The sequence below is a fragment of the Prionailurus bengalensis genome, chromosome B2 (assembly GCF_016509475.1).
Source record: "Prionailurus bengalensis isolate Pbe53 chromosome B2, Fcat_Pben_1.1_paternal_pri, whole genome shotgun sequence".
NCBI classification, from domain to species: domain Eukaryota; kingdom Metazoa; phylum Chordata; class Mammalia; order Carnivora; family Felidae; genus Prionailurus; species Prionailurus bengalensis.
This window is the reverse complement of record NC_057349.1, coordinates 90,588,342-90,615,374: the sequence shown is the minus strand read 5'-3', so window position 1 is coordinate 90,615,374 and position 27,033 is coordinate 90,588,342. Positions and strand designations below refer to the sequence as shown.

The 27,033-nt window shown below is 34.5% G+C and overlaps 1 protein-coding gene across 3 annotated transcripts in view; it reads left to right on the top strand.

Annotated features, from left to right (window-relative positions):
- ASCC3 (activating signal cointegrator 1 complex subunit 3) overlaps positions 1 to 27,033 on the top strand; it is a 368,562-nt gene that overhangs the window by 175,156 nt on the left and 166,373 nt on the right. For all 3 annotated transcript variants that reach the window (XM_043592007.1, XM_043592009.1, XM_043592010.1), the window contains exon 14: positions 23,119 to 23,253. In XM_043592007.1, the coding sequence (XP_043447942.1) occupies positions 23,119 to 23,253 (135 nt within the window). The remainder of the gene's footprint in view (positions 1 to 23,118; positions 23,254 to 27,033) is intronic.

The following is a 27,033-nucleotide window of genomic DNA, read 5'->3' as shown; positions in this document are numbered from 1 at the left end:
TGAATGATTCTTTTAAAGTACTGTTGGATTTGATTTGCTAGTATTTTGTTGAGAATTTTTGCATTCATTCATGCTCATCAGGGATGTCCTATAATTCTTTTTTTTTTTAATTAAAAATTTTTTTTCTAACATTTATTCATTTTTGAGAGATAGAGAGAGATGCAAGGTGGGGAGGGGCAGAGAGAGGAGACACAGAATCTGAAGCCAGCTCTAGGCTCTCAGCTGTCATCACAGACCCCACAAACCATGAGATCACAACCTGAGCCAAAGTTGGATGCTTCACCAGCTGAGCCACCCAAGTGCTTCTATAATTCTCTTTTTTTTTAGTGGGGTCTTCCTCTGGTTTTGGTTTTGATCAAGGTAATACTGGCCTTATAGAATGAGTTTGGAAGTTTTCCTTCCATTTCTATTTTTTGGAACAGTTTGATAAAAATAAATATTAACTCTTCTTTAAATGTTTGGTAGAATTCCCCTGGGAAGCCAAGTGACCCTGAACTTTTGTATCTTGGGAGATTTTTGATTACTGATTCAGTTTCTTTGCTGTTCATGTTTTTTATTTCTTTCTTTTTGAGTTGTGGTATTTCATCTGTATCTAGGAATTTATCCATTTCTTCCCTATTGCTCAATATGTTGACATATAATTTTTCATAGTATCCTCTTAAAATTGTTTGTATCACTGTGGTGCTGGTTGTAATTTCTCCTCTCTCATGATTTTATTTATTTGGGTCCTTTCTCTTTTCTTTTCCATAAGTGGCTTGGAGTTTATCAATTTTATTAATTCTTTCAAGAACCAGCTCCTAGTTACATTGATCTGCTGTACAGGGTTTTTTGTTTGTTTGTTTCTATGTAATTTATTTCTGCTCTAATCTTTATTATCTCCCTTCTTCTGCTGGCTTTAGGCTTCATTTGTTGCTTTTTCCAGCTCCTTTAGGTGTAAGGTTAAGTTGTATATTTGAGATTTTTCATGGTTCTTCAAGGAGTCCTGCACTGCTATTTATTCCCTTTTACAACTGCTTTTAGATTTTGGATCATAGCATTTTCATTACCATTTGTTTCCATGTATTTTTTTTTATTTCTTCTTTAATTGCCTGGTTAACTCTTTCATTTTTAAGTAGGATGTTCTTTAACCTCCATGTATTTGTTGTCTTTCCAAATTTTTTCTTGTGGTTGACTTCAAGTTTCATAGCACTGTGGTTAGAAATTATGCATGATAGTTCGTGAGTTCAAGCCTGCATCAGGCTCTATGCTAACAAATAACTCAGAGCCTGGAACCGGCTTCAGATTCTGTGTGTATGTCTCTCTCTCCCCCTCCCCTGCTCATGCTCTTCCTCTCTCTCTCTCTCAAAAATAAATAAATGTTATAAAAAATGTAAAAAAAAAAAAAAGAAAATATGCATGATATGATCTCAGCCTTTTTGTACTTGTTGAGGCCTAATTTGTGACCCAGTATGTCATCTATGCGGGAGAATGTCCCACGTGCACTGGAAAAGAATGTGTATGTTGCTGCTTTAGGATAAAATGTTCTGAAGATACCTGTTATTATATTATCAATGAGTTCCTTTATGTTTGTTATTAATTGTTTTATATATTTGTGCACTTTCACATTGGGGGTATAAACATTTACAGTTGTTAGATCTTGTTGGATAGATCCATTTGTTACGATATGGTGCCCTTCTTCATCTCTTGTTACAGTCTTTGGTTTAAAATCTAGGTTGTGTGAAATAAATAGTGCTACTCCAGCTTTCTTTCAATGTCCATTAGCATGATAGATGGTTCTCCATCCCGTCACTTTCAATCTGCAAGTGTCCTTAGGTCTAAAATGAATCCCTTGTAGGCTGCATATAGACGAGTCTTCTTTTTTTCTATCTATTCTGATACCCTATATCTTTTGATTGGAACACATAGTCCATTTACGTTGAGGGTAATTATTGACAGATATGAGTTTAGTGCCATTGTATTATCTGTTAAGTCATTTTGGAGATTTTCTCTGTTCTTTTCCAGTCTTTGTCAGCTTTGGTCTTTTTCTTCCACTCAGAGTGCCCTCTAATATTTCTTGCAGGGCTGGTTTCGTGGTCATAAAGTCCTTTAATTTTTGTTTGTCTGAGAAACTCTTTATCCCTTCTTCTATTCTGAATGACAGCCTTGCTGGCTAGAGCATTGCTGTCTGCATATTTTTTCCATTCAGCACATTGCGTATGTCATGCCCTTCTGGCCTGCCAAGTTTCTTTGGAGAGATCTGCTACTAACCTTACTTGTCTTCCCTTGTAAGTTAGGGGTTTCTTTTTTACTGCCTTTAGGATTTTTTCTTACCGCTATATTTTGTGAATTTAATTATGATATTTATTGGTGTTTCCTATTTTTGTTGATTTTGATGAGAGTTCTCTGTGCTTCCTGGTTTTGGAAGTCTGCTTACCCAGATTAGAGAAGTTTTCAGCTATGGTTTCTTCAAATAAACCTTCTGCCCCCTTTTCCCTTTCTTCTGGGACTTCCATGCTATGTATGTTTTTATGCTTTATGGACTCTCTAAGTTCCCTAAATCTGCATTTGTGATCCAAGATTTTTCTTTCTCTCTTTTTTTTCCATATTTTTATCTTCTGTATCACTTATTCATTCCTCTGCTTCTTCTGTCCTGGTAGTCATTATATTTAGTCGGTTTTGCATCTACGTTATATCATTTTTATTTTGTCCTGACTAGTTTTTAGGTATTTTATCTGAGTTAAGGGACTTCCTGGTGTCATCTATACTGTTCTCAAGCCCAGATAGTATACTTATGATTGTTGCTTTAAATTCTGGATCAAGCATATTATATCCTTTTTGAGTAGTTCCCTGACTCTGCCCTTTTCTTGTTCTTTGTTTTGGGATGAATTCCTCTGTCTTGACATTTTATGCAGGTCTCTGTCTTCTTCTTTGTGTTAGAAACATCTGTTATGTTTCCTGCCTCTGAGAGTACTGGCTTTATAAAGAAGAGGGCATATACTGTCCAGGGCCTGACACTTCAGGAAGTGTCTCTGGTGTATGCTGTGTGCACTCTGTTGCTGTGTTTTGGCTGCTCTTTCCCTCAGGTCAGTCCTCTGTAGAGTTTCTCCTTGTCTGCGGTGGGGAGTGTTTGAAGGTTGCCCAGAGTGTGATGAGTTTTAACTAGGTGCGCTATGGTCTGCTCGTTAAAAGAGACCTCATGATATTTCCACTAGAGGTGAAGCTTTTCAGAAATCTGTGATCAGTAGATGTGGTGCATGGCAGGGGTAGGGGTTGTGCTGGTCTTCTAGGTGAGAAGCCTGCTGTGCTGGTTCTCAGGCACACTTGCGTAGGTGCCGTAGGTGCAGGGGGCTGGGGCTTGGTGTAAGCAATTTACACCACTGTTGGTGCCGTGTTGCTTACTAAAGCTAGTTTATGCTGAGAGGCAGGGGAGAGAAGTGGCACCCACAGGCTCCTTTGTCCCTGGAAAGGCATTGTCACCTCTCAGATGTACCCCAAGAAGGGAGGATGTCCCTCCCAGTGTGTTGCACTCCATCCTCAGGTCACACCATCTGCTCCCCCAGGCTATCTGCCCTCTTTCTCCACAGGAGCCCTGCAGTGCCCTCAGGGTTCCACACCTGCCTTACTGCAGAACTCTAAAACTCCAGTCATCAAGCCCCATAGTTGTAAACTCATGAAAATCAACCCCTCTCATTTTCCCCATCTATGTCTTTGGGGAAGTGTTTTCCTTGTGCGTTCCTCTTTCTCACCTCTCTCTATGGAGCTCTCTCCTCTCTGCAGCACCTTCCATCCATTTCTCCCCCACATTACGTCTCTGCACCTCCTACTTCCCACAGTGTGGCATTTTCTCTCTCTCTAGTTGTACAGTTTGTCCTGTCAGTCCTCAGATGGATTTCGTATATTTTCAGAATGATTTGATATTTATCTAGCTGAGTTTGAGTGACCAGGCAAGCCTAGGGTCCTCCTACTACTCCAGCATCTTAGCCCCTCTCACAAAGGGAATATTTTTCAATGAAGAATATTGGTATTGCCCTTTTCCTTCATTGCTATTAATGTTGTTTTTTCCTAATTCTTTGAGGATGTTCATATTCTTCTAACAAGTAAATTAAGGCAAAGGTGCAAAAAGAAAAGTCTTATTAACTACTTTACCCTCACCTCACTTTACCTTCAGTACTCCCTACCCCTGGAATTATTGTTTTCTCCTGATACATACAGACTAATACAAGTATGTACATATGTTTAGGAATGTGAACTTTTTAACATCGGCAGTTAGTGCTTCTGAATTTACAGCATAAATTCACAGAGCACAGTGGAACAATTTGTCTCAGAATGATGTTTAGAAATTTTGAAGGTATAAACTAAGTTTAGATCTGTCTTTGTACAGACTACAAATGTTTAGCCAAAAGATCAAAAGTGCTGTCTGTAATATTGTAAAAACTTAGAAGCAAAACCAGTAATTTTATTTTCCTGAAACTCATTATCTTTATATTAGATACTTTGCTGAACACCTGGGAACATATGTAACAAGTCAAGACCGCAGGGTGAAGTTTATGTTCCATACATTTCATCCATCATATAATTGTATATGGTCTCTGTTTTTAAGTGTCTGATTAGTATAACTTCATTATAGAAGTTAGTAACTTTTCTATCCATTTTCTCATTCTTTGTATCGTCTTTGTTGTTCTTCATGTGTAAAGTAGCAAAATGTGAAGGCAGTACAAATTTCTTTGCCCTCTTACTGGGTTGGGTTTTTTTGTGTGGTTTTTTTTGTTGTTGTTTTTTGTTTTTTTTTTTAACCATATTACTGTGTAATTTTCTCTCAGTTCCCTTTCATGCCTCTGGAATGCCTTCCATTAAAACAGCTGTAACTCTTCAGCTTTGCACATATGCTTTATGCATGTAACCAGTCTAAATATAAATGCATATTTTCTGATATAACTATGTGGGGTTTTTTAGTTTTTTTTATTTTTTTAATGCTTATTTTTGAGATGGCAGGGGACAGAGAGAGAGGGAGGTACAGAATCTGAAGCAGACTCCAGACTCTGAGCTGTCACCACAGAGCCTGATGAAGGGCTGGAACTCACGAACCCGTGAGATCATGACCTGCGCCGAAGTGAGATGTTCAACAGACTGAGCCACCTAGGCACCCCTGATATATCTGTTTTACATAAGAAGTGAAGTTAGCTAAAATGTATACAATTTGTTATAAATTTTGTTATTTCAGATTTTCATACGGATCTATAGCCATTTGAAATAAAATATTCCAGATTTAGGAAGTGAATTTATTAGATTTTTTTGGTAATTTATTGAGCTGAGGTTTGTAATTATAGTATTAAATTATAATAAGTTCATACATTTTAGTTTAAATAGTATAAAAGCATTTAGTCTGTGTTATTCAGTTCAGTATTTTTTATATTCAGTATTTTTATTCTGTTAAAGTAAAACCCAATTTACAAACATGTTTATTTTATACTATTATTTGAGTTATTTATATTGTTATTTAAATAACACTAATACTGTAGACTTGAGAAATACTAAAACAGTGTTTGACTGCTTGTAATCATTTTTCTGTCTTTTTATAGTAACACCATAGAAAATTCTCTAGACAGCCATTCAGAATATTTCACATTAAGTTGTCAGAAGTTAATTTGAGAGCTATTTATTTCATTTTAGAAAGTGATATATTGAATCTCTTTATTTACTGGTTTCCAGCTGATATTTGGAATTGCAAGCGTTTGGTAGATATGTTTAATAACTTTAGTTACCACTACAAGCATTTGTTGACTACATTTGTATAGCCATCTTTTGATAAAATTGAAAAAACTATTTTTATTAAAGCTGAGTGTAAGATTTTGTGTCCCAGGGAAATCTGATACTATTCATGTATTTACTCAAAATGCATACAAGGGAGGCGAATATTCAAACTTAATTTACCATTGCAGCTTTTTACTGTCTTATCTGTAGCTGGGGACTTTATGTTTTGTTGTTGTTATTGTCTTATAGCATACTTAAGTGAGAATGAGTGGGGAGAAAGAAATTATGTTTCTATGGTTAATATTATAAATTAGGATTCTGTTTTTTAAGGGAGAAACGCAATAGTCCCATATCTTATTTTTTTTATTGGTTTTATAAGTAGATGGGAAATGCAGCTGTGACTATCCAGACTGTAAAACATTCAAGTTAGTGGCTGCTCCTAGAATATGATCAGAGAGCTGTTAAGTCTAGAGGAGGGTTTAAGCTAACTTCATTAAGTATTTTATACACACAAATACACATACACACACAAGCTCAGAAACAGAAACTGGAGACACTTGGAATAGACCTTATATTTATTCAAAAATCATCATCTTTGTCCCTTCCTAGCTTCCCACTGGGTAATATGAGTGAGAGCTGGCTACCTCAGTGCATATGGGTTGCACCATAGGAGATGAGCTACAAAATTATAAAACTTAAAGCTTATGGATAGTTGTTGCTGGCACATCTGTCTATCTTCCCCTCTGATGTAGGAGTGGAGAGAGAGGAAGAAAGAGGGAGAAAGGAAGGAAGAAGAGGGAGAGAAAGGAGAAGGGAGGAAAAGGACAGAAGTGAGGGAGGAGGAGAGACTGTAGACCAACTGACCCAAGGACCTTATCTTTTACTCTTGAATATAAACAAATGTCCTCTTGAAAAAGGAAGAGAAAGCCTTTACCCTGGGATATAAGCAGTTGTCTTCTTGAGAGATTAGAAAGGATCCTCTTTCCTTTATTACCCTTAAATGGGAGAAAATGGCTCTGGGGGAGTGGAGACATTCTCTGCCATTAAAGCACTTACTTCACTTTCCATCTTTTAGATGGCCGTGACCATTTTTCTAAACCAAGAACTTCAGGGAGGAGTATTTTCTAGCAAGACCTAGGTTTCTGGAAAGGATATGTACTCTACTAAACCATCATAGTAAGATAGTCTGCTGTCTACTGTTGCTGTCTACTTGGGGCGGGGGGGGGGGGGGAAGAATCTAAAAAAGGAAAAAAAGTTTTCAAACTTTACCCAAATTGCATATTCTCTCCAGTAGTCTTTTTGTCCTCTTGTCCATGAACATCTCAGTTTTCTGACTATGGTGTCTGATTTACTTTGTCCTGTGGCTATATTTTTGAGATCATATGAAGCAAAGGCTAGATAAGCTTAAATGGCTTAATGGATGGTCAAATTTGTGGAGAATTGAGGTATTTTACATTTGTGTTTATGAAAGCGGCCTAAAAAAATAGAGATAGTTAAGAGCCAATCTAAGGCAAATTATAATTTTGTGATTTTTCCTTTATAGCAGTACAGTTTTAATTAGTCTAGCTAGCAAATTTGATTGAGAGTATATTGGCTTAGTGTGATTTTTTTCTGCCCAAATTTTTAAAAGTATATTCTTTTAGGAAGGATCTCCTCAAGTGTGTAATTTGAGAATGTTAAATGCACAGTTGGGTGTTTAAGAATTATAAATAGTGATTATTGTCTAAGAAAAGAAATGAAAAATACTGATAGAAGGTTTAAAAATACATTTTATGTCGTTACTTTACTGAAATTAGATTCAGTCCGGAACATCTTATAATGGTGAATAATAATAGGTCTTGAAGTCCAGTGGCATCTGTAGAAATGAAATTGTTAGCTTACTAATGAATTTTATTTGCATAGTAATAGACTAGCTAGTCTTGCTTAATTTACTCTACAGAATAGATATGGCTATTTTGGGTCTGTCAATAATAAATGTCATTGCAATTTGGATTGTCATAGAGGTCAGTAAAATATTTTTCTGTGTGCAATACTATAATGTATTGAAGAAAGATTCTTTATTCTGTCTTAGCAGCCTTTATTGGATTGACCTAGGTTTAGCAATTAATTAAGTTGATCTACATCTGTACTGCGGGGACTAATTAGGAGCAGTAGAGTTTGGGCCATAGATTTCAGATTTTGGACATATTTGAGAACATCTTTGACACAGCCTAAAATCAGAGTGCTTGGATTTATAGAACTTCATCATTAAATTATTTTATCATTAACTTAATCATTGCAAGTAGGTTGGCTTCAATATATGTTCCTTATTTTTTTTACTTATGTGTGTATATATCTATGTGAACTTAAAAAAAATTTTTTTAACATTTATTCATTTTTGAGACAGAGAGAGACAGAGCATGAATGGGGGAAGGTCAGAGAGAGAGGGAGACACAGAATCTGAAACAGGCTCCAGGCTCTGAGCTGTCAGCACAGAGCCCAACACGGGGCTTCAACTCACGGACTGCGAGATCATGACTTGAGCCAAAGTTGGACGCCCAACCCACTGAGCCACCCAGGCACCCCCATGTGAACTTTTAAAAATTAGTGATACTTAAAACCTTTTCATACTTACAATCAGACTGAAATTTAAAAATGGAAATAGGATTCTAGACTTACAAACTTTAAATTACTGAGAATGGTTCACGATTTAGGGTCTCTTTTTATATAATCTATTTGCCTTGGTAAGGTAAAAACTCAATGGGTAATATGCCCAGTAGAGAAACTGCTACACTTAATTTTAGCATGTGAACTATATCTGAGTCATCAATCTTAATTCTAGGTATTGAAAAGAATGATTTTTAAAACTAAGATATTACTGCCATTATTCAGCAAGTATTTATTGAATATTTGTGTGTTCCAGACTGTGCTGAAGACAGAAAACAGAAAGAGACATTTTGTATTAGTGTTGCTTATAATGTGACGAGGGAAACAAAGGTTAATCAAATGATTATGCATAAAGTGTAAATACACAGATTTCATAATTAACTTTCAACCACTCATTTTAGCATCTATTAATGAGTTTTGGACTCCATCATTCCTTTCATTCCACTGCATGTAAAGAAGATCTTCTCCTCTCTCCTATTTATTATTTTTCTATTCATTTGGATTCTTATTTTACTCAAAGGGTTTATAGTCCATTATGGTATTACTTACTTTGATAATCATATTAGCCCAAATTTGGCAACTGGGAGCCCCTTCAAACTGGCTTCTTAGCCCTTTTGACCTTCCCCAGTCCCAGAATTGGAATTAATCATTTCTGCAACCTGGTTCCTTTTTAGTAGAGAATGGTATTTAGAAACCAGTGAAAGTGTTTGGTTTTTAAAATGAACATTTTCATTGCTTTCCAAAAATTTATCATCCAGAAGAATGAAAGAGATGATGAGATTTTAGAGTTTTCAAACCTTTAACAAAAAAGGAAATACAATGCTGAATGGTTCCTTTCAACTAGAAGAGTTCTTTCTGTAGCTGTTATTTTCAGACTCCTCCAGGGTGCTCTGAGGTGCCACAGGAATTGCTCTCATGAAGTTGGGAGCAGGAAAGGGATGCTGTTTGGGAGGGATAAATGAGATTTGGATCTCTCAGGTCCACTTCAGTAGCTTTCATCTTTATATATATGTTGAGCTACTACAGTAGAGTTTGTTGGAAGAAAGAATTCCACAGCCAAAATAAAGTTTTAAACCACTGTTCTGCACATTAGTTTTTCATAATTTGCATAAGGATTAGTAGTTTCTGTTCTTGTGGGAATACCAGGTAGACTGAATAGAATATCAATTCCATTCCATTCCATTCCATTCCATTTCATGTATGGAATATCAATTTAGCTTTTCTTGTAGGGGTGGGATTTGGTCTTCTACTTTCTCATGTGTACATTAGACCTAGCAAACCAGTGGTTTTCCCTTATGGGCCTTGAATACCAACTTGAATACTAATTGGATACCCTGGCTGAAAGCACTAGCCTGTAAGTTTTCAAATGTAGTTATCTTTTACTCATCAGGCAATTGTGCCTCCTCCACATATATTTGCATATTTGATATATATATGCATATATTTGCATATATGATAAGATAGTCCTGTAGCTAAAAATGCTGCAGCACCTCTAGAAACTAGAATTGAGCCAGAAAGTAGAGGGTATACCTTTCCAGAGTACCTTTCTCTCCAGCGCCGTGGGTCATCCTCACTAACTGTGAACTCAACACACAGAGAATTCCACAGTTCATGCTGTCTTCACTCTCCTGACCAAAATTTAGCACCACCACCCCCCCCCGTTTGTTAATTTGTATAAATGCTTTTTCCATAAAAAACCATAACAAAATAAATTTTATAGTTTAAATAGTTTTTGCATAAATAGCAGTTATAGGTGTATCACAAACTTCTTAACATCATGTATGATATAAAGAATATACTTCATAAATAATCATCTTTAAATCATAATACGACATAAATATTCTATAATTTGAATCATTGCCAAAAATCCTGTGGAAAGGATTTACTTGAAAATTAAGATGGATATTACTCATTTTTTCCCCTTAATTTATAGGTTGTACTTATTAAACCATATATTTATCATCTCCTCATCAGGTACCATATAATTTTATTCCAGATGGAAGGTATTTTAAAGACATTTAATAGTTCATTATTATGTTTATTTTATCATTGAATTTATGAAAGTTCATTAGTCCACATTTTTATTACAGGTGACAAAACTAAACCTAATAATGTGCCCAAAGTCAGAAATCTAATAAGCTTTGCAATTACAACTAGAACCTGGCCTTTTTACCACCCTTTCAGTGCAAAATTGACATTTTCATTTAACCTGTTATTGCCCTGCCAAGAGAAGAAAATGCAGAGAATATGCTTTTAAATTCCACCTGGAAAAATCTGGCCTCAGGAAATCATCAGTAATATGTATGAAAAATCTATGGCAACCCAATGATTTTCAGTGATAAAATTTTTTAAAACATTCTTTTCAGAAAGTATATGATCTTTCAATTATTATAAAATCTTTTTTCACATCTTCAAGAGACAGATGCCAACATATTCCTTTTCAATTATTTCAAGTTTCTCAGTAATTACAGTTCAAATTGATACATCTTTGAAAATATAATGTAAAGTCATATTAAACTATATAATCAAGGTGAAAACACTTTAGTCGCAAGGCCTATGCACATTTCCATGATTTCCAGTCATTTCTTCAACAAATTCTCTTCAGTACATTCTTTTAAAAAAAATTTTTTTTAACATTTATTTATTTTTGAGACAGAGAGAGACAGAGTGTGAATGGGGAAGGGGCAGAGAGGGAGACACAGAATCTGAAGCAGGCTCCAGGTTCCGAGCTGTCAGCACAGAGCCTGACACAGGGCTCAAACTCACAAACCACGAGATCATGACCTGAGCTGAAGTTGGACACCTAACTGACTGAGTCACCCAGGCCCCCTAGTACATTCTTTTTATATTAAAAAAAATAAAGAATAAAAATTAAACTATATCAAATCATAATAACTATCATTTGTGGAAACAGCATTGAGAACTAGTGATGTTTCGCTGAAGAAAGCACAGTCATACTGGAGATATGGTAGAATTTTTCAAATGTTTGAAGAATTGTTATGTGTGAAAACAAGTGCATTTATTTCCTGTTGCCTTAGAGAACAATACTGACCTTGGTCCCAGGGAGTGGGATGTGTGGGGATCAGATTTGGGATGAATATAAGGAAAACCTTTGTAAAACAACTAGACTTTTTTCTTACTGAATGGACCACTTTTTATATGCTGGTCCTACTGAATGGACCACATTTTCCGGGTACTTTCTAATTACTGTTTGTTGTCTCTACATGACCCTAGTAAGGCAGGTACCATATTATCTCCATTTTACAGGTAAAAACTGAAGCATGGGTAAATTTGCCCAAGCTTATCTGCTATACAGATGCTGAGTTATGATTCAAACAAAGGTCTAAAACACTGTTCGTATTCAAAATAAGACTAAAATATGTTGTATAGGTTAGTTTGGCATCAGGTAAGAGTTTTGTCTAGATTGGTAAGAATTTTTTCCTAAACAAAAACATTAGTTTGAGTATATCTTAAACTTAAGTAATATTAATATTACTATTAATATTTTTGATTTTTAATGAACAAGTAATATTAATATTCTTGACGTTTTGCTTTGTATTGTATAAAAACTAGAAGAAAATTATAACATGCTTAAGACCATTTTAATGTGTAAAATTCACTTTCATTAATAGCATATACAATATTTTTACTTGTTTATAAATATAGTGAATAAGTTGTAAAAATGAATTTAGATTTCAAATTATTCAAGGCACAAATGTATATGGTACACTTATGAACAAGATTTGAATTAAGAATTTATAGGGGCGCCTGGGTGGCTCAGTCGGTTAAGCGGCCAACTTCGGCTCAGGTCATGATCTCGTGGTCCGTGAGTTCTAGCCCCGCGTCGGGCTCTGTGCTGACGGCTCAGAGCCTGGAGCCTGCTTCACATTCTGTGTCTCCCTCTCTCTGACCCTCCCCTGTTCATGCTCTGTCTCTCCCTGTCTCAAAAATAAATAAACGTTAAAAAATTTAAAAAAAGAAGAATTTATAGATAATTTTCAAGCATCAGTTGGATAACATAAATTGTATTACCTTAAAAGATATGTATGCTAGTGGAAAAATAGATATCCATTGTCTAAAAAAAAAGTACATACATATGCTTAATATCTAAGAAAGCATTATTTTTAAGTTAAAGAAAAAGCTTATAGGAAAGGGAAGTGCATTCAAAGTACTTACTATTTTGAAATTTTAGAATCTGTTGTCTTAATATTTTAGACTCTGCTGAAATAGAACTGTCTTAGGCTTCTAAGTATATTGTATGGTGTCGTGATGTATGGCGAATTGATTGTAAGATTATATTTTTTATAGTGGACTTAGCTACAAAAATGATTATTTTTGCTGTCATAGTGTGTAATGTACATTAAGTTCTCCAACTTTGTTTTGTTATTATACATTTTGATAACAGGTATCTTTTAGGGTTTAGAAAATGTAAAGTATCGTGGATTTCTTTTAACCAAATACAGCATTTGAAGCTCCCTCCAACTCAAACATAGAAATTATAAATATTAAAAATTATTCCTTTAAAGAAATTGGTGAAGAATATATTTCACTTTCAGGGTAATGCCCTAAATATAATTCAGTAATGATAACCTGAATCTATTTATCACTTAAAAGCTTAGGTTTCTTGAGAAGAACTGCAGATTCGCAGCGTGAGAGTCCAGAGGTGGCTCTAAATTGCTGAGCGTAGATCTAATTACACAGCTTGGAGCTGCGGAACCACTTCTCTCTACTCCAGATTACTTTTCTGGGTTTATTTGCATAATTTGATGCATGAAGACTAGTCAGTGAATTATACAGTTTTCTATATAGGTAGGACAAGGTAAATTAACCCTATTTGAGGTAGTTTGTATTTTCATGGTACATCTGATAAACATTTAACCACATCATTTTAAACTAAAAAATATGTTTTAGTAGTTTAGTTGCTTGTCAGGAATATCAGATAATAAATGCTAGTTGTTATAGACATAATTAATAAAATAGACAATTTTAAAATTTATTATTTTAGCCCTATTTTCAGGGCTGAACTGTTACTTTTAGCAATAATAGTTTTCTGGATGTAATCCAGATACAGTAGTGTCAAATTTTCTACCATTATAAAATATAAGAATGCTTTCTTCATTCATGTCCATTAGTAGGACATTTTTTTCATGAATATGATTAATTTGATTCATTATAAATGTAGGTAGCTTTCATTTAGGAACTGTCTTTGACTTCAAAGACCAAAAAAATTTTTTAAGATGCTCTCAAATTAGCTTATTTTAGAAATTGTTTCTTAAATCACAAATTTTGAACTTTGCAATGGCATTAAAATATATACACATGTAGCTTTACAACAGTATGACATGACTAACCAGTATCAATTTTAGTTTATTAAATATCAGTGAAATGTTTGCTAATAAATTTTTTAAAACAATCCAGGAAAATCAATTATCTGGTTGGATAATTGGAAGTTAGCTTGATACCCCACATTGTAATAAATGCATCTGTGAAAGTATTAACTCAGCCCATATCTTATTATAATTTATAAACTTTTACATTCAAACTTCTCATAAATATTTAAAAAAATAAATGCTTTTTGTGAAAATGGGTATTTTCTAACATTGGAATTTCAGCTATCATTTATTAAGTACCTACTGATTGAATCATAGTTGGGAGAGTGGTACAGGGGATGACAGGGAGACCTCAAAATTAGTAAGATGTAAACTTGCCCTTAGGGAGCACCCAAGGAGGTAATATAACTTGATGGAAAGAAAGTAGGCTTTCCATTGAGGCTAATTCCCTATTCTGTTCTTGAATGAGTAGCAAGTTATTAAAATTCTGAGCTTTGCTTTTCTCATCTGTAAAACACTAATAGTGTTGTTAATAGTAAGATAGAGAACTATGCATCACACCTAGTACTGGGCTGGGCATGTCATAAGCATTTAATCAATCATGTATTTTATTATTATTTTATTATTAGTCCTAGTAGTTCACGACAGTGAAGAAACATATATATATTGAGATTTACAGAAGGCACAAGTATGAACAAAGTGCTGTGGGAATGATTAATTTCCCTAGAGAGAATGGAGGTGAATCATTAGAACTGGGTTTAAAGGTATGTAGAATTTCCACAGATAAATTTGGCAGTAAGTAAAGAGAAAAATGAGTAACGGCCTGGAAATATACGGCCGTTCAAATGCATGGAGGTTTCGAACAGCAAAAAGAATTTAGAGAGATGACACCAGAAGACCAGTAATGAAGAAACTTGAAATATCATGACTTTTAAATCAAGTAATTTGCTGACTTTAAGGAAGGACCTCTATTAATTTTTTAATTATGCTTTTCTTTTTCCTTTCCTTTCTTTGTTGTTGTTGCTGTTTCTTCCCATAGTTGTTCGTGTAATTAATAGCAGCTTCTGTGTTCCCCATCTTCTCAGATTCCATTCTTTTATCACAGTAACTAAGTAAAGGCTCCAAAAGCAAAAGGGACCAGTGCTGGGCTGCCCACTGTCATGTCCCCAGTGCCAGTCATGTAATTGTTGGATAATGGCAGACTTGCAAAGGTTCTATGTCAAGCATAAAAATAACTAAAAATAAAAGGTAGTCAGTGATAAATGTTTAAGAGGAGGAGCACATGAATTCGTTAGATGCTCAAGAGAATAATATATCTCTTATATGTGGAAGCATCAGGGAAATTTTTATTTTAATTTAACCATATTAGTAACATCCATCTCCCCACGTTAGGTAAAAGGCTTCTTTTATTTTTCTTAAAGAAGTTTTATGAACTTGTACTAACTTTTCAAGCAGTTCAGTGGCTGCAAAGCTATATTTTAAAATGTTTAAATCAAAGTTCCCTTTTATAAGATCTGTCTCCAACTTTCATACTCATTCTTAGGAATACCTCTCTACTCTTTTGCTCATCTCGACTCTTCATAAAAAACAGAGCACCCCCCTGTTTCAAATTAACCCCACCCTTTAAATTTTTTTGCTGTTCATTATCGTATCAGTTTACAATGATAAAATCATCTCTGGCTTTTCCTATCTTTTGTCTACTGTTGTCTTTTAAATACTTCCTTGAGTCATATTTTCTTTATCATCATATATGATATATATTTCTTTATAAAAATCCACATTTTGCACAATGATAGCCTTCTCTCTATTCAGTTTAAAAACTTTCTCTAACACAAAAATAATTTCTTAAGTACACACTTTTAGTGGTATCATTTTTTTTCTGAGTCTTGAAATAATTTTTTATCTTAATATATATTTTATAATAAGGTTGTATTTTGCTTTTCCAGATATTCCTGCTCCTGTGTCCATATGTCTGTTTCTGCCAAAAATCTGTATTTACCACCCTTTAGATTTATTCTCTGTACCTTTGACCTCTGTATACTTTACCTTGAAATGCTATTTATTTTCTTCTACAAGAATACCTGTCTTTTTTTCTTAAAGCATTTCCAGGTACTCTAAAAAAATAAATAAATAAATTTGTCACTTAGATCAGAAGTACCACCATCACTGACCTTGTAAGTACATTGTTAAATATGTTTCCTTCAAGTTTTTACTTTGACACCATAAATTCCTTAGCAATAAAATAATCATATCAAATATACTAGTATATTAAAATGTTTATTTATTTTTGAGAGAGAGAGAGGTGCAGAGAGAGAATCTTAAGCAGGCTCCATGCTCAGCTCAGTGGAGCTCAGTCCCGCAACCCTGGGATCATGACCTGAGCTGAAACCAAGAATCAGATCCATAACCAATTGAGCCACCCAGGCACCCCTGTATATATACTCTTATAATCTCATTGCCATCGTTGATCATTTCTCCTGTTCAGTATAATTTCTATATTTCATTGTAAAACTATTAGGGCTTATTTCAGTGGGTAAGACAAACAATACAGAGTATACAAAGGAAACATCTTTTTATCCTCCCCACTCCCATTTTCATTTTGGGAGGTATTTAAGTTGGTGGGTGTCCATCTAGAGCTCTAATTTTAAACACACATACATCCTTTACATATATACTTAGAATAATACTATGAAAATTGTTCTTCAACGTGGTTTTTTTTTTTTTTTCCACTTAGCACTGTATTATGGGCATCCTTCAGATCTGTGTGTCTGTATTTGTGACAGCAAAATCTAGTGATGTTTGTGCCTACTATTGGATTACCAGAGCCACACAGTGCTACTGAAGTTCACCACCTTTTCAAAAGTTTATGACTGGGGCACCTGGGTGGCTTAGTCTGTTAAGTGTCCAACTTTGGCTCAGGTCATGATTTCACGGTTTGTGAGTTCGAGCCCCACATCGGGCTCTGCACTGACAGTGCAGAGCCTGCCTGGGATTCTCTCTCTCTCCCTCTCTCTGCCCTTCACCCACTTGCATGCATGCACTCTCTCTCTCTCTCTCTCTCTCTCTCTCTCTCTCTCTTTCTAAATAAATAAATAAATAAAAACGTTTATGTCTGTTTTTACGTCCTTGTCTATGATTTTCTGCGAAGCCACAGAGAAAAATGCTGATAGATTTAAGAAAAATAACTGTTTCCATTCTAAACAAGATTACATAAACAAAGTCAAAAGATAAAGTGTAGACTAGGACAAAATATTTACAGTATAGAAAAAGACAAAGCATATTATCTTCTTCCATCTACAAAGAATGCCTAACAAATTGATAAGAAAAACATCTCCAATAATAAAATAGATAATACTCAGAAAAAGGAAATAGTTAAATGAATAGTCATATATATTTGACCCAACAATTTCACTCTGTAAAATTATCCAAAAGATATATTCACAAATTTGTGAAATGGCTTGTGAACAGTTATTTGACCACATTGCTTTAAATAACAAAGATTGGAATCAACATAAATGTCCATCAGACAAGGACTGGTTAATTAAGTTATGGTATTTCTAAGTAACATTACAATGCAGATGTAAAAAGTACACGAAGAAACTGTGTGCTGATGTGAAAAGATCTTCAGATGATCTGAGTGTGTTCAGCTGTCCAGCACTGGCAGGCCTAAAATGAGAACTCTGTAATTACTTGTAGCGTCCCTCCACAGATGTCTCTTGGGTACACAGCCTGCAGAACCAGACCTTTTAAAATTGCATTTACCTGATAACACAGATGTGGTAATATGGCCATGCCAATCAAAACTATTTTGTGCCTACATGCTCTTGTGTTACATAAATATATCTGAAACGCATCTGTTGTGGCACTCCCCGTTAGAACTACAAAACACAGAAAATGATTTGACTGTGCTCTCCATCCTCCCAAAGATATTGGAATGTTCTAAATGGGTGGAGGAGAAAGGTTTTTTTGTTTTTGTTTTTGTTTTTTAACTTACAGTTGGATGGATGACTTGATGCAGGGCTTTCAGCTTTTGATGCAACATGCATCCAAATCACCTGCAGGGCTTGTTGAACCAGGTTGCTGGGCCCCATCTTTGGAGTTACTGACTCAGACCTGGTATTGGGCTGTTAGTTCGTAGTTCTGATAGGGTTACAGGGGATGCTGCTGCTGCTGTTGTGGGGACCATGCACTTTCAGAATTTGTTTAGGTCATTACGACTTAATTCTCTTGAGGAATCCAGGTTAAGAAAGTTGGAAAGAATTGAGAGCAAGCCACGTTATAGGCTGTGCCAGTTAGAATGAAAGCATAAACGTCTAGGACATAAAACTTCTCACCCTCAGAGGCCTCATTCTTTAACCCTTGCAAGAACAAATACCCTATATTAAAGAATGTCATTCTTCAGCGACATTTTCCATGGAACATCTGTCTGCCATGTTGTCTATGTTTTTCAGATATTTCCTGCCCAGTCTTCCTTCTTAGTGGAAATTTCTAGGAAACAGTCTTTGATTCAACATTTCACAGTTAATCCTTGCCCTCTTTCCTCCTGTTTTCAGATAATCTCAGGTTTAAATATTCCTTTTATTTTTTTACTTCCCACTCATCTTGCACAATACCTTCACAAAAGTTGTTAAAGGATAAGTGGTCTTTTAAATTATTTTGTGTGGTGTTGGATACATACACACTTGCATAAATGAGGAATAAATAGTTAATATAGGTGTCAATTTATAACAGTCATTTACTGATCTCACCATTTAGTCTTTTAGGCCAAATTCATTTTATTGTTTATTACCCCTTCAGTGGTGTTGATACTAACTAGTTCTGACAGAGTTTTCTAAAGTTCCTGTAGAAAGAGTGTTAGCATCTCCTTGGAACATGTTAGAAATGCAAAGTCTTGGCTTGCCCCAGACCTACTTAATCTGAAAGGGTGGTGGAGGATAGGAGCAGCAGTTGTGTTTTTAATAAGCCTTCTGAGTGATTTCGAAGTATTCTAGAGTTTGAGAGCTATTGCTTTACTAAATGCAGTGTTTTCACTGACATTATATACTTCTATTTTTATAATAATCCCATGACACTAGTGACTATCTGTGGACTGGAGGAAATAAGAATCAAAGAGATTTTTTTTGTTTTTTCTAAATCACATTGCTCTTTAATAATGCTTCAAAGTAGAATTTTGGGAATTTTTCAAATAACATGTCCTTCTTTCCTTTGAATACACCAAAACAATATGAGTTACTTAAGCATTCTAGTTTTTGAATGATGATTTATCTGAGCTTTCATTCTTTCATTACTTTTAATCGTCATCTCATGTGAAGAACACATCTTTGGCAAAGCAAATAACAGAGCCAGAATTCAAATTCATTTTCTTTCCTAGTCCAGGACTGATTTCATTTTGTATATTTAAAATAAATGGCTTTTTAAACTAAAAACAAATATAATATTTTTAAATGTATTAATCTAACAAATGTCAAGTAAAAATGTAAACTGTTTTATAAAGCAATTAAAATTTACCAATGTTGTTGGCTTGAATCTATTGTTGTAATCTTATTTTAATGGCATATGCCCATTTAACTGCTGTTTGGTTACCAGTAGTGTTTAAGATTAATTTGGAGTTATTTCTGCCAAATGAAACAGTGCTGTCCTCTCTGTTATAATTTTCATATGAGTCTATTTAAATTAATTAACCAAATTAACAAACCATAAAATCAAGTATGTTATACGACCTAAAACCTTGTAATGGCTTCTGTTGGAGCCTCTAAACAGAAAATTCTTAATAATAAAAAGAGTTTATTTTACTGAACAAGGAGTGATGGATCATTTAATAAAAAGAAATTGCCACTTTAAGTTGTAACTAATATTTCTCTTGGCTGCAGTAGAAAATAATTTGCAAAATGATAAGTTGACAAGTCAGAATGAAATAATTAATGAAGATTTAGGGTCATATTTTATTTTCCCTTATGTTCTTCATATCAACAGGATTTACATAATGTGGCATTTGAATTATGGAGAATAGAAATCTGGTTGCATTATAAAAACCCATCTGGGAAATGATCTTGGGGCTATACTGGTTATATGAAATACCTTCATATTTCCTAATATTTCATTTATATAGGTAAATAAACATAGGTTATCAGGGAATTTTTAAAATCATCTCTGTAGTGGTGGTTTTATATATGTTTCCTTTTAAACTTGTTTTAACTCAGAAGAAGAAAACTAAGTTGGTGGTCATTATTAACCAATTTCACACAGTAGTGCAGTGGTCATCTCAAAAGTTGTTAATAATTCAATTTTTAGACCTCATCCCTAGATATTCTTACTCAGTTGGTTTTAGGGGAGGACTCAGAAATCTATTTTGATGAGCACCAGCAGTGATTCTGATGAAGAGGTCCTTGGGACTCAGTGTAAGAAACTTTTGAACGAGAACATACTTCTTCAAGCTAACACACTAAAATTACCAAGGATAAATATTTTAAATACTACTCCATCCATCCTGTACCCTGCTTCTGTAGCCAGGTAGGGCTGATTACTAGTGATTCTTTCTCATCAACAGTAGTATAGCCATTCTGAGCCTTGGAACATATGTATCGTATCCCTGGTGCTCAGTACATTGTTTGGTACTCAGTAGGTACTATGTAAATACAGTGCAATGGATGAACAAAGGAGACCCACCAGCTCCATGTTTAGCATTCCTGTGTTATCCATACTCCATGTGTTACTGTTTTCTCTGCCTCCTTAAATTGTACATGCCTTTTATGTAAGGGACCATGTCTTGTTCATTTTTATATTTCTTCTTTTAACAGTATTATACATGGCTGCTAAATACTTCATAAAAATATTTTGTGCTTAAATACATCATACTAGATTGTCATCTCTATGAGGGCAGGGACTTTGGCCTCTCTTTTTTGCAGTTTTCTCAGGGCTTGATAGTAATTTTCAGAATTCTCAGAAATATTTGAATTAATTAATTAATTAATTAAAAATAATTTCATTTTAAATGATATTTTCTTAAATTTAATGTTAGGGGTTAGTGAAGCTGTGTATGTGATAAACCTTAATTTTATATAAGAGGGAAAATCTGCCTTACTTTTTAAAAAGAAACTCACAGTTGGAAAACTTTTTACAAGAGACAGAATGGTAGAAGATGAGAGATTCTGAACTGGTGAAGTTTATTATAGTTAACAGAATTTGCTATCTAACTTAGTATTAAACAACTTATGTCAATAGTACTGAAAAATATTACACTGAGCTTAAATGACAGTCTCTTGACATCCTATGAAATAAAGACATTTCCCCAGAAAGCTAGCAAACCTATCAAAATCAGATTTGTTTTTTTGGGGTTTTTTTTGTTTTTTGTTTTTTGTAGTTGAAAATAAGGAAAACAGAAGACTTTTCCAAGTATTCATGAAACTTACTGAAATAAATTTTATTAGTATGCTCTTTAGAGAGATTCTTATGGTCACATTTTTTTAAAAAACACGTTAGTATCAGCACATAAGTTAGAACTCTGACATAGTATAAAAGCTGAAGCTTTATATCCTTAATGGCTGTGATTAACTAATGTTAAATCTCCCTAGGTGACTTGTGATACTTGTTTTATTGTCTCTAAACGCTTCAGGAGTTTTTCATTGAGGAACTTTGGGTCTTCTCCAGATGATCTACCCTCATTGACTTTGAACACATTCCAAAAGAATATTAGTAATTTAAGCATTCCAATTTCTTTGGTGATTATTAACTATGATTTTGCTCTACTCTGAATTTTAATTGATGTGCCATATATGGAACAGTTTCTTTGACAGGGTTGTAGATGTAAGATGATTATGGGTAAATTAAACACTGTGTGCTCTAGATCTTTGTCAGTCTGTCTCCTTTCTGGCCAAATCCCAGGCTTCCCTCCCCTTTTCACTTTTACTCATTATCAAAATGACCTTCTCTTTTATTTAGGGAAGCTAGCATGAGTCTATCCTTTCCCTGACTAAAACCAATCAGTTGCATATTTTTCTAAATGTGTACCATGAAAATAAGACCAAAGTTCTAGCCTCTGGGAAAACATAATTAAGAGATAAATATGGAGAGATATTGAGGGAAAAGCAAGAATTACGACCTCCGTGTTGTTGAGGCCTACGGGGCATACCATGGTAACTCCAGAGAGATTGAGAGGTCTCAGTTTGGTTGGAAGCTGGGGTTAGAATTTGTCTTAATTCCACCCAAAGCACCCACACTGCTGATTGTCCTTAGGTTGTATGTTTCAGACTATAATTAAAATGTCAGAATTACCTGACATTTTCATCATATAAAATTCAAAAAGATCAATTGTCCATATGAAAGAATAAAAACGACTTTTGTTATACTAATGGCTCTTTGGGAAGGCTGTGTCCAGCTGAATGTGGGAGTAAATGGAAGCCAAAGGCCAAAGAAGAAAAGATAGGAAGGCGAGAAGGCAGGCACCGCTAGGCAGCAGATACAGTGTTCATCACTCTCTTATTTTATATTCTTCAGTTGCATTGACATTCTGCCTGGTGACTGTTCCTGAAAGTACTTTTTTCCACTTCTCCTTGACAAAGCACCCAGATACGTGACTTCCCTCTAATTGAGATTTCCACAGTCACTTTTTGAGTAATTCCACAGGAAGGTCAAAAAACAACAGAAAATTCCAGATGCCTCTCTAGAAGCATTTTCGTCTTCAGCAGTTCCCTAAACTCTATTTTGAATGGTTGTTCTTAGACATGATTTTGTCCAAGGAAGAGTGTTTTTATTGTTTTCAATTTCTTTAAACATCTTTACGATACTGGAAATTTCACTGATTGTGGGGAAACAAGGCTTTTGTATATTTTTTTTAAAAAAATTTTTTTTTCAACGTTTTATTTATTTTTGGGACAGAGAGAGACAGAGCATGAATGGGGGAGGGGCAGAGAGAGGGAGACACAGAATCGGAAACTGGCTCCAGGCTCTGAGCCGTCAGCCCAGAGCACGACGCGGGACTCGAACTCACGGACCGCGAGATCGTGAGATCGTGACCTGGCTGAAGTCGGACGCTTAACTGACTGCGCCACCCAGGCACCCCCGGCTTTTGTATATTTTTATAGTCTTGTCTCCATAATATATGATTGTACTCATGAATCGTGTTCAAAAGAGAAAAGCACAAATTAAATTCCATGCTTTATATAATCCATTAATTTCAGTTCTGACTTATGCCAATGTATAGATTAACAATGTGTAAAGCCTTATCATTGAATTTTATTTAACTTGCCTTTATCCTATATACACTTTGTTCTAAAACAAGGAAATGTTGGAGAATTCGTAAACTGGGGGTTATATTTTGAAAAATTAATAGTTTATATATAGTGATTTTCAGACTGGTATTAAGCTGTCTCTTAATGAATTTTAGTACTAAATAAACTGTTTTCCTTTATTTTAGGTGATGGTGTTTGTGCATGCTCGAAATGCTACTGTAAGAACAGCTATGTCTCTAATAGAAAGAGCAAAAAATAGTGGTCAGATTTCCTGCTTTTTACCTACCCAAGGAACTGAATATGGACATGCAGAGAAACAGGTAGGAAACAAAAGATGGCAAGATTAAGAACTAAAGCATATAATGTGCCAGATATTACAGATATTTTATATATGAAAGATCTATGGTCTTTAATTTTCAAGGAGTTGATTTTACATATTTATCATGTTATAATCTTTCCTTTTCTCTTGATATAATGATCTTCCAAAGGATCTTCCAAAGGATATAATGTACTTCCAAAAGTACACAAATGTGTACAATTATCACCTCTATCTCTATGATTAGAATTGTGTTTAGTCCTACTCTTTAAAATATAGTTAAAACAGAAAATATTGTTAAGTTCCATAAAATATGTTAACATCTAATAGGATTATTATTTAAAAAAACTAACATTATTATTTTTTAATTTCTCAGTTTTAATTTCTAAGGTTAATATGAACACATGAAAACTGCACAAACCAAAGCTCTTAAGAGAATGTGAAAGTTTAAGGGCACCTAGCTGACTCAGTCAGTAGAGCATGCAACTCTTGATCTCGAGGTTGTGAGTTCAAGTCCCACATTGACTGGAGTGATTACTTAAAAATATGATTTAAAAAAAAAAGTATGTGAAAGTTTGAGACCCGAAATTTTTACAACAAATGCCTTGCTGCACAGTGTTTGGTCAAAGGACCTAAAAAGCCTGGGTCCTCTAGAAATGCAGAGAACCTCAGGCCCCATACCAGATTCACCAAACCATAATCTGCATGTCACCTCAATCCCCAGGTGATTTTATGTGCATAACAGTTTGACAAGCACCTCTCTAGGTAATTTGAGTATTGATGGTATCTAGGATTTTCACAGATTTCATTTAATTATGTGAGATAATGATTTAGATCAAGAGTGGATAGACTACAGCCTGAGGGCCAAAGTTGGCCACCTGTTGTTGTTTTTTTAATTAAAGTTTTATTAGAAAATAGCTGGACTCCTTTTGTTGTCAATGGCTGCCTTTTTTTGCACTATGAGGGGAGAATTGAATTGTTGCTGCAAGGACTGTGTAGCCCACTAATAAGCCTAAATACAAGGCCCTTTACAGAAAATGTTTGCCCAGATTTAAAGCTGTGATAATACATTTTCAAATAAAATATTAAAATTTTCAAATTTTCAAATAAATTTTCAAATAAAAAACTCAGTGGACATAAAATGACAGTAACTTCAAAGTTTTTTATATGCATAAGATTTAACTGATATTTACAAAACAGCTGCTAGCTGCCAGATATTGTACTATATATACACTTTCACATTTATCATGTTAGTAAGATGTACTTAATTGTTATGACTGCACTATGAACGCCATCATTTTATGTTGATATTTTAAATTCTGCATATGATAATCTGATGTCAGTTTTGAACATCAGATTCTTTCAATTTAGAACTATAAAATGTGTTTATTTTCTTCATTTTTTCTGCTTAATAATATTTTCTATTATATAACACTTATTAAACAGCTTTGTAGTCTTCCAGTTATTTAGTAATTATGAATTTATGAGTGCCTTTAAAAAGGTTGGCATTCATAAGTCTCCTTTCATTTCTTTGGAAATAAAAAGCAACTCGATTGTGTTTAAAAGCCAAGCCTTGAGAGCCACCTTGTGGCTTTCTGGTTACTTCATTCATACCTCTCAGTTCTGAGAGCTATTGCTATTGTAAATAATGTCAGTTTATTATTTAATTTCTATAGTAATAGTGCTTAATATTTATCAGCTGTTTACTTGTGCCTGGCATTTTCATTGCTGTATAGATAACTCATTCAGTCCTCACAGACCCTGTGATGTAAGTCTGTATTTTTATTATACCTTGATATGATATATGTGTAAGTAATTACAAAATAACATGAAATATTGAAACCATATAAAATAATTTATATAGACACAGTTTCAAATAATGTTTATTTAAGGCATTGTCACCAAATAGTTTCAAAGGTCATTATGCTTAAAAAAAAAAAAAAAGACCTGGAGAAATGAAAAGTTTTAATACAGTTAAGTAGACTAGAAAATCTCAAATCATTTTTGTTATACCTTTTTAAAAATATTTTGATTTGATTTTCATCCAGTCTACCTATTGTTATTGGATTTTTTTAAAACAAAAATGAAATTCACAAACATTCATTAAAAAGTACATGTTTTCAAGGAACATTATCCTGTTCATCATTATATTCCTAGCCTTTCATATAATGTTTGGCTGATAGTAGTTACCCCCAGATTACTTTTTTTGTTGTTGTTTTTGTTCTTCTGAGACAAACATTATAAGAGACAGCCTCACTTTGATTTTCTCATTTGATCTGCACCACTATTCTGTCCCTTAGAGATTCTTATCCCCACTTTATAGGTAAGGTAACTGAAACTGGAAATAATTTTCTCAGAGACGACCATGTAACAAGTAGTAGAGCCATGATTGGAATCAGTCTGACTCCAAAGACTGCCCTTTTTACCACTCTGTATCCTAAGCATTCAAAACCTAATCCAATCTGGGACTTTCTAAAGCATTTAGGGCTTTTTCTTTGTTTTTTGTTTTTAATAAAATGGAAGAACATTTCTTCAGTCCGATCATATCCCCCATTTCTGCTAAGGAGAGATTCAAAAAGCTGGCCCTTCTTCAGTGGATATGATTTTATAACAAAAGATAAAGTAATCTTTCTGAATGCTTTATCGAAGCTCCAGAATTTTAGATTGTTTTTCTAGTGCTAGTTGTATGCTTCTTATTTCTTTAAGTTCCTTTTGAACTTGAATGGTATTAACATTCTAGCAATTCTGCGGAGCTATTGTCATGATGGGAGGAGATATTCCTTCCCATGTTCTTCGAAAAATGGAAAATTAAGTACTCAGAACATTAAAATAAAATTAGAAGGTAAATTTGCTGTGGTGGTACATAGAAATTTAGCCTCATGACTCCTGTTAATGTAAATACAGCTAAATCCCTACCGTGCCACACTAGTACTTTACCCCTAAGTGTTTAAATGTAACCATCTCAATTCCTGACGTAGCGATTATGGTTTGTAAAAGCATTTCTTTACAGCTTTATTCAACACTGTATAACTTTATTTGTATAAATAATAAGTAAAACTCCATGGAGGTATTCTCCTTTTCTTTCTGTGTGTGTGTGTGTGTGTGTGTGTGTGTGTGTGTGTGTGTGTAATAAGGCTATTTTTTGCCATAACCACAACTAAAAATGACTCTTTTCTTCCCAGTAAGTAACAATATATTTTAGATTCCTCATATCTTTCCCATCTTTAATATAAAATTTAACCCCCTATGAAAAACCAACTATATTTCCAAATTGTCCACTGAAACAAGGAAATAGGGAAAGGAAAGGAAAGTATACCTTAAGCATAACCTATGGAGATGGAGGTTGTGGCTCTCTATGGAGAAGGTAGTATATCAGGAATTCCTAATGAGGCCCAAAGCAAGAGGGCACGTTAACAAAAGGTCTGGTTCTGATGTGGCCTCTAGAAGCCCTGTGTCCTTAAACACATAAATATTTCTCCTCCTCCTCCTCCTCCTCCTCCTCCTCCTCCTCCTCCTCCTTATTTATTTATTTATTTATTTATTTATTTATTTATTTATTTATTTAGAGACAGGGACAGCACAAGCAGAGAAGGGGCACAGAGAGAAATATTTCTCCTCCTCCTCCTCCTCCTCCTCCTCCTCCTCCTTATTTATTTATTTATTTATTTATTTATTTATTTATTTAGAGACAGGGACAGCACAAGCAGAGAAGGGGCACAGAGAGAATCCCAAGCAGGCTCTACACTGTCAGCACAGAGCCCAATGCAAGGCTAAAACTCAGAAC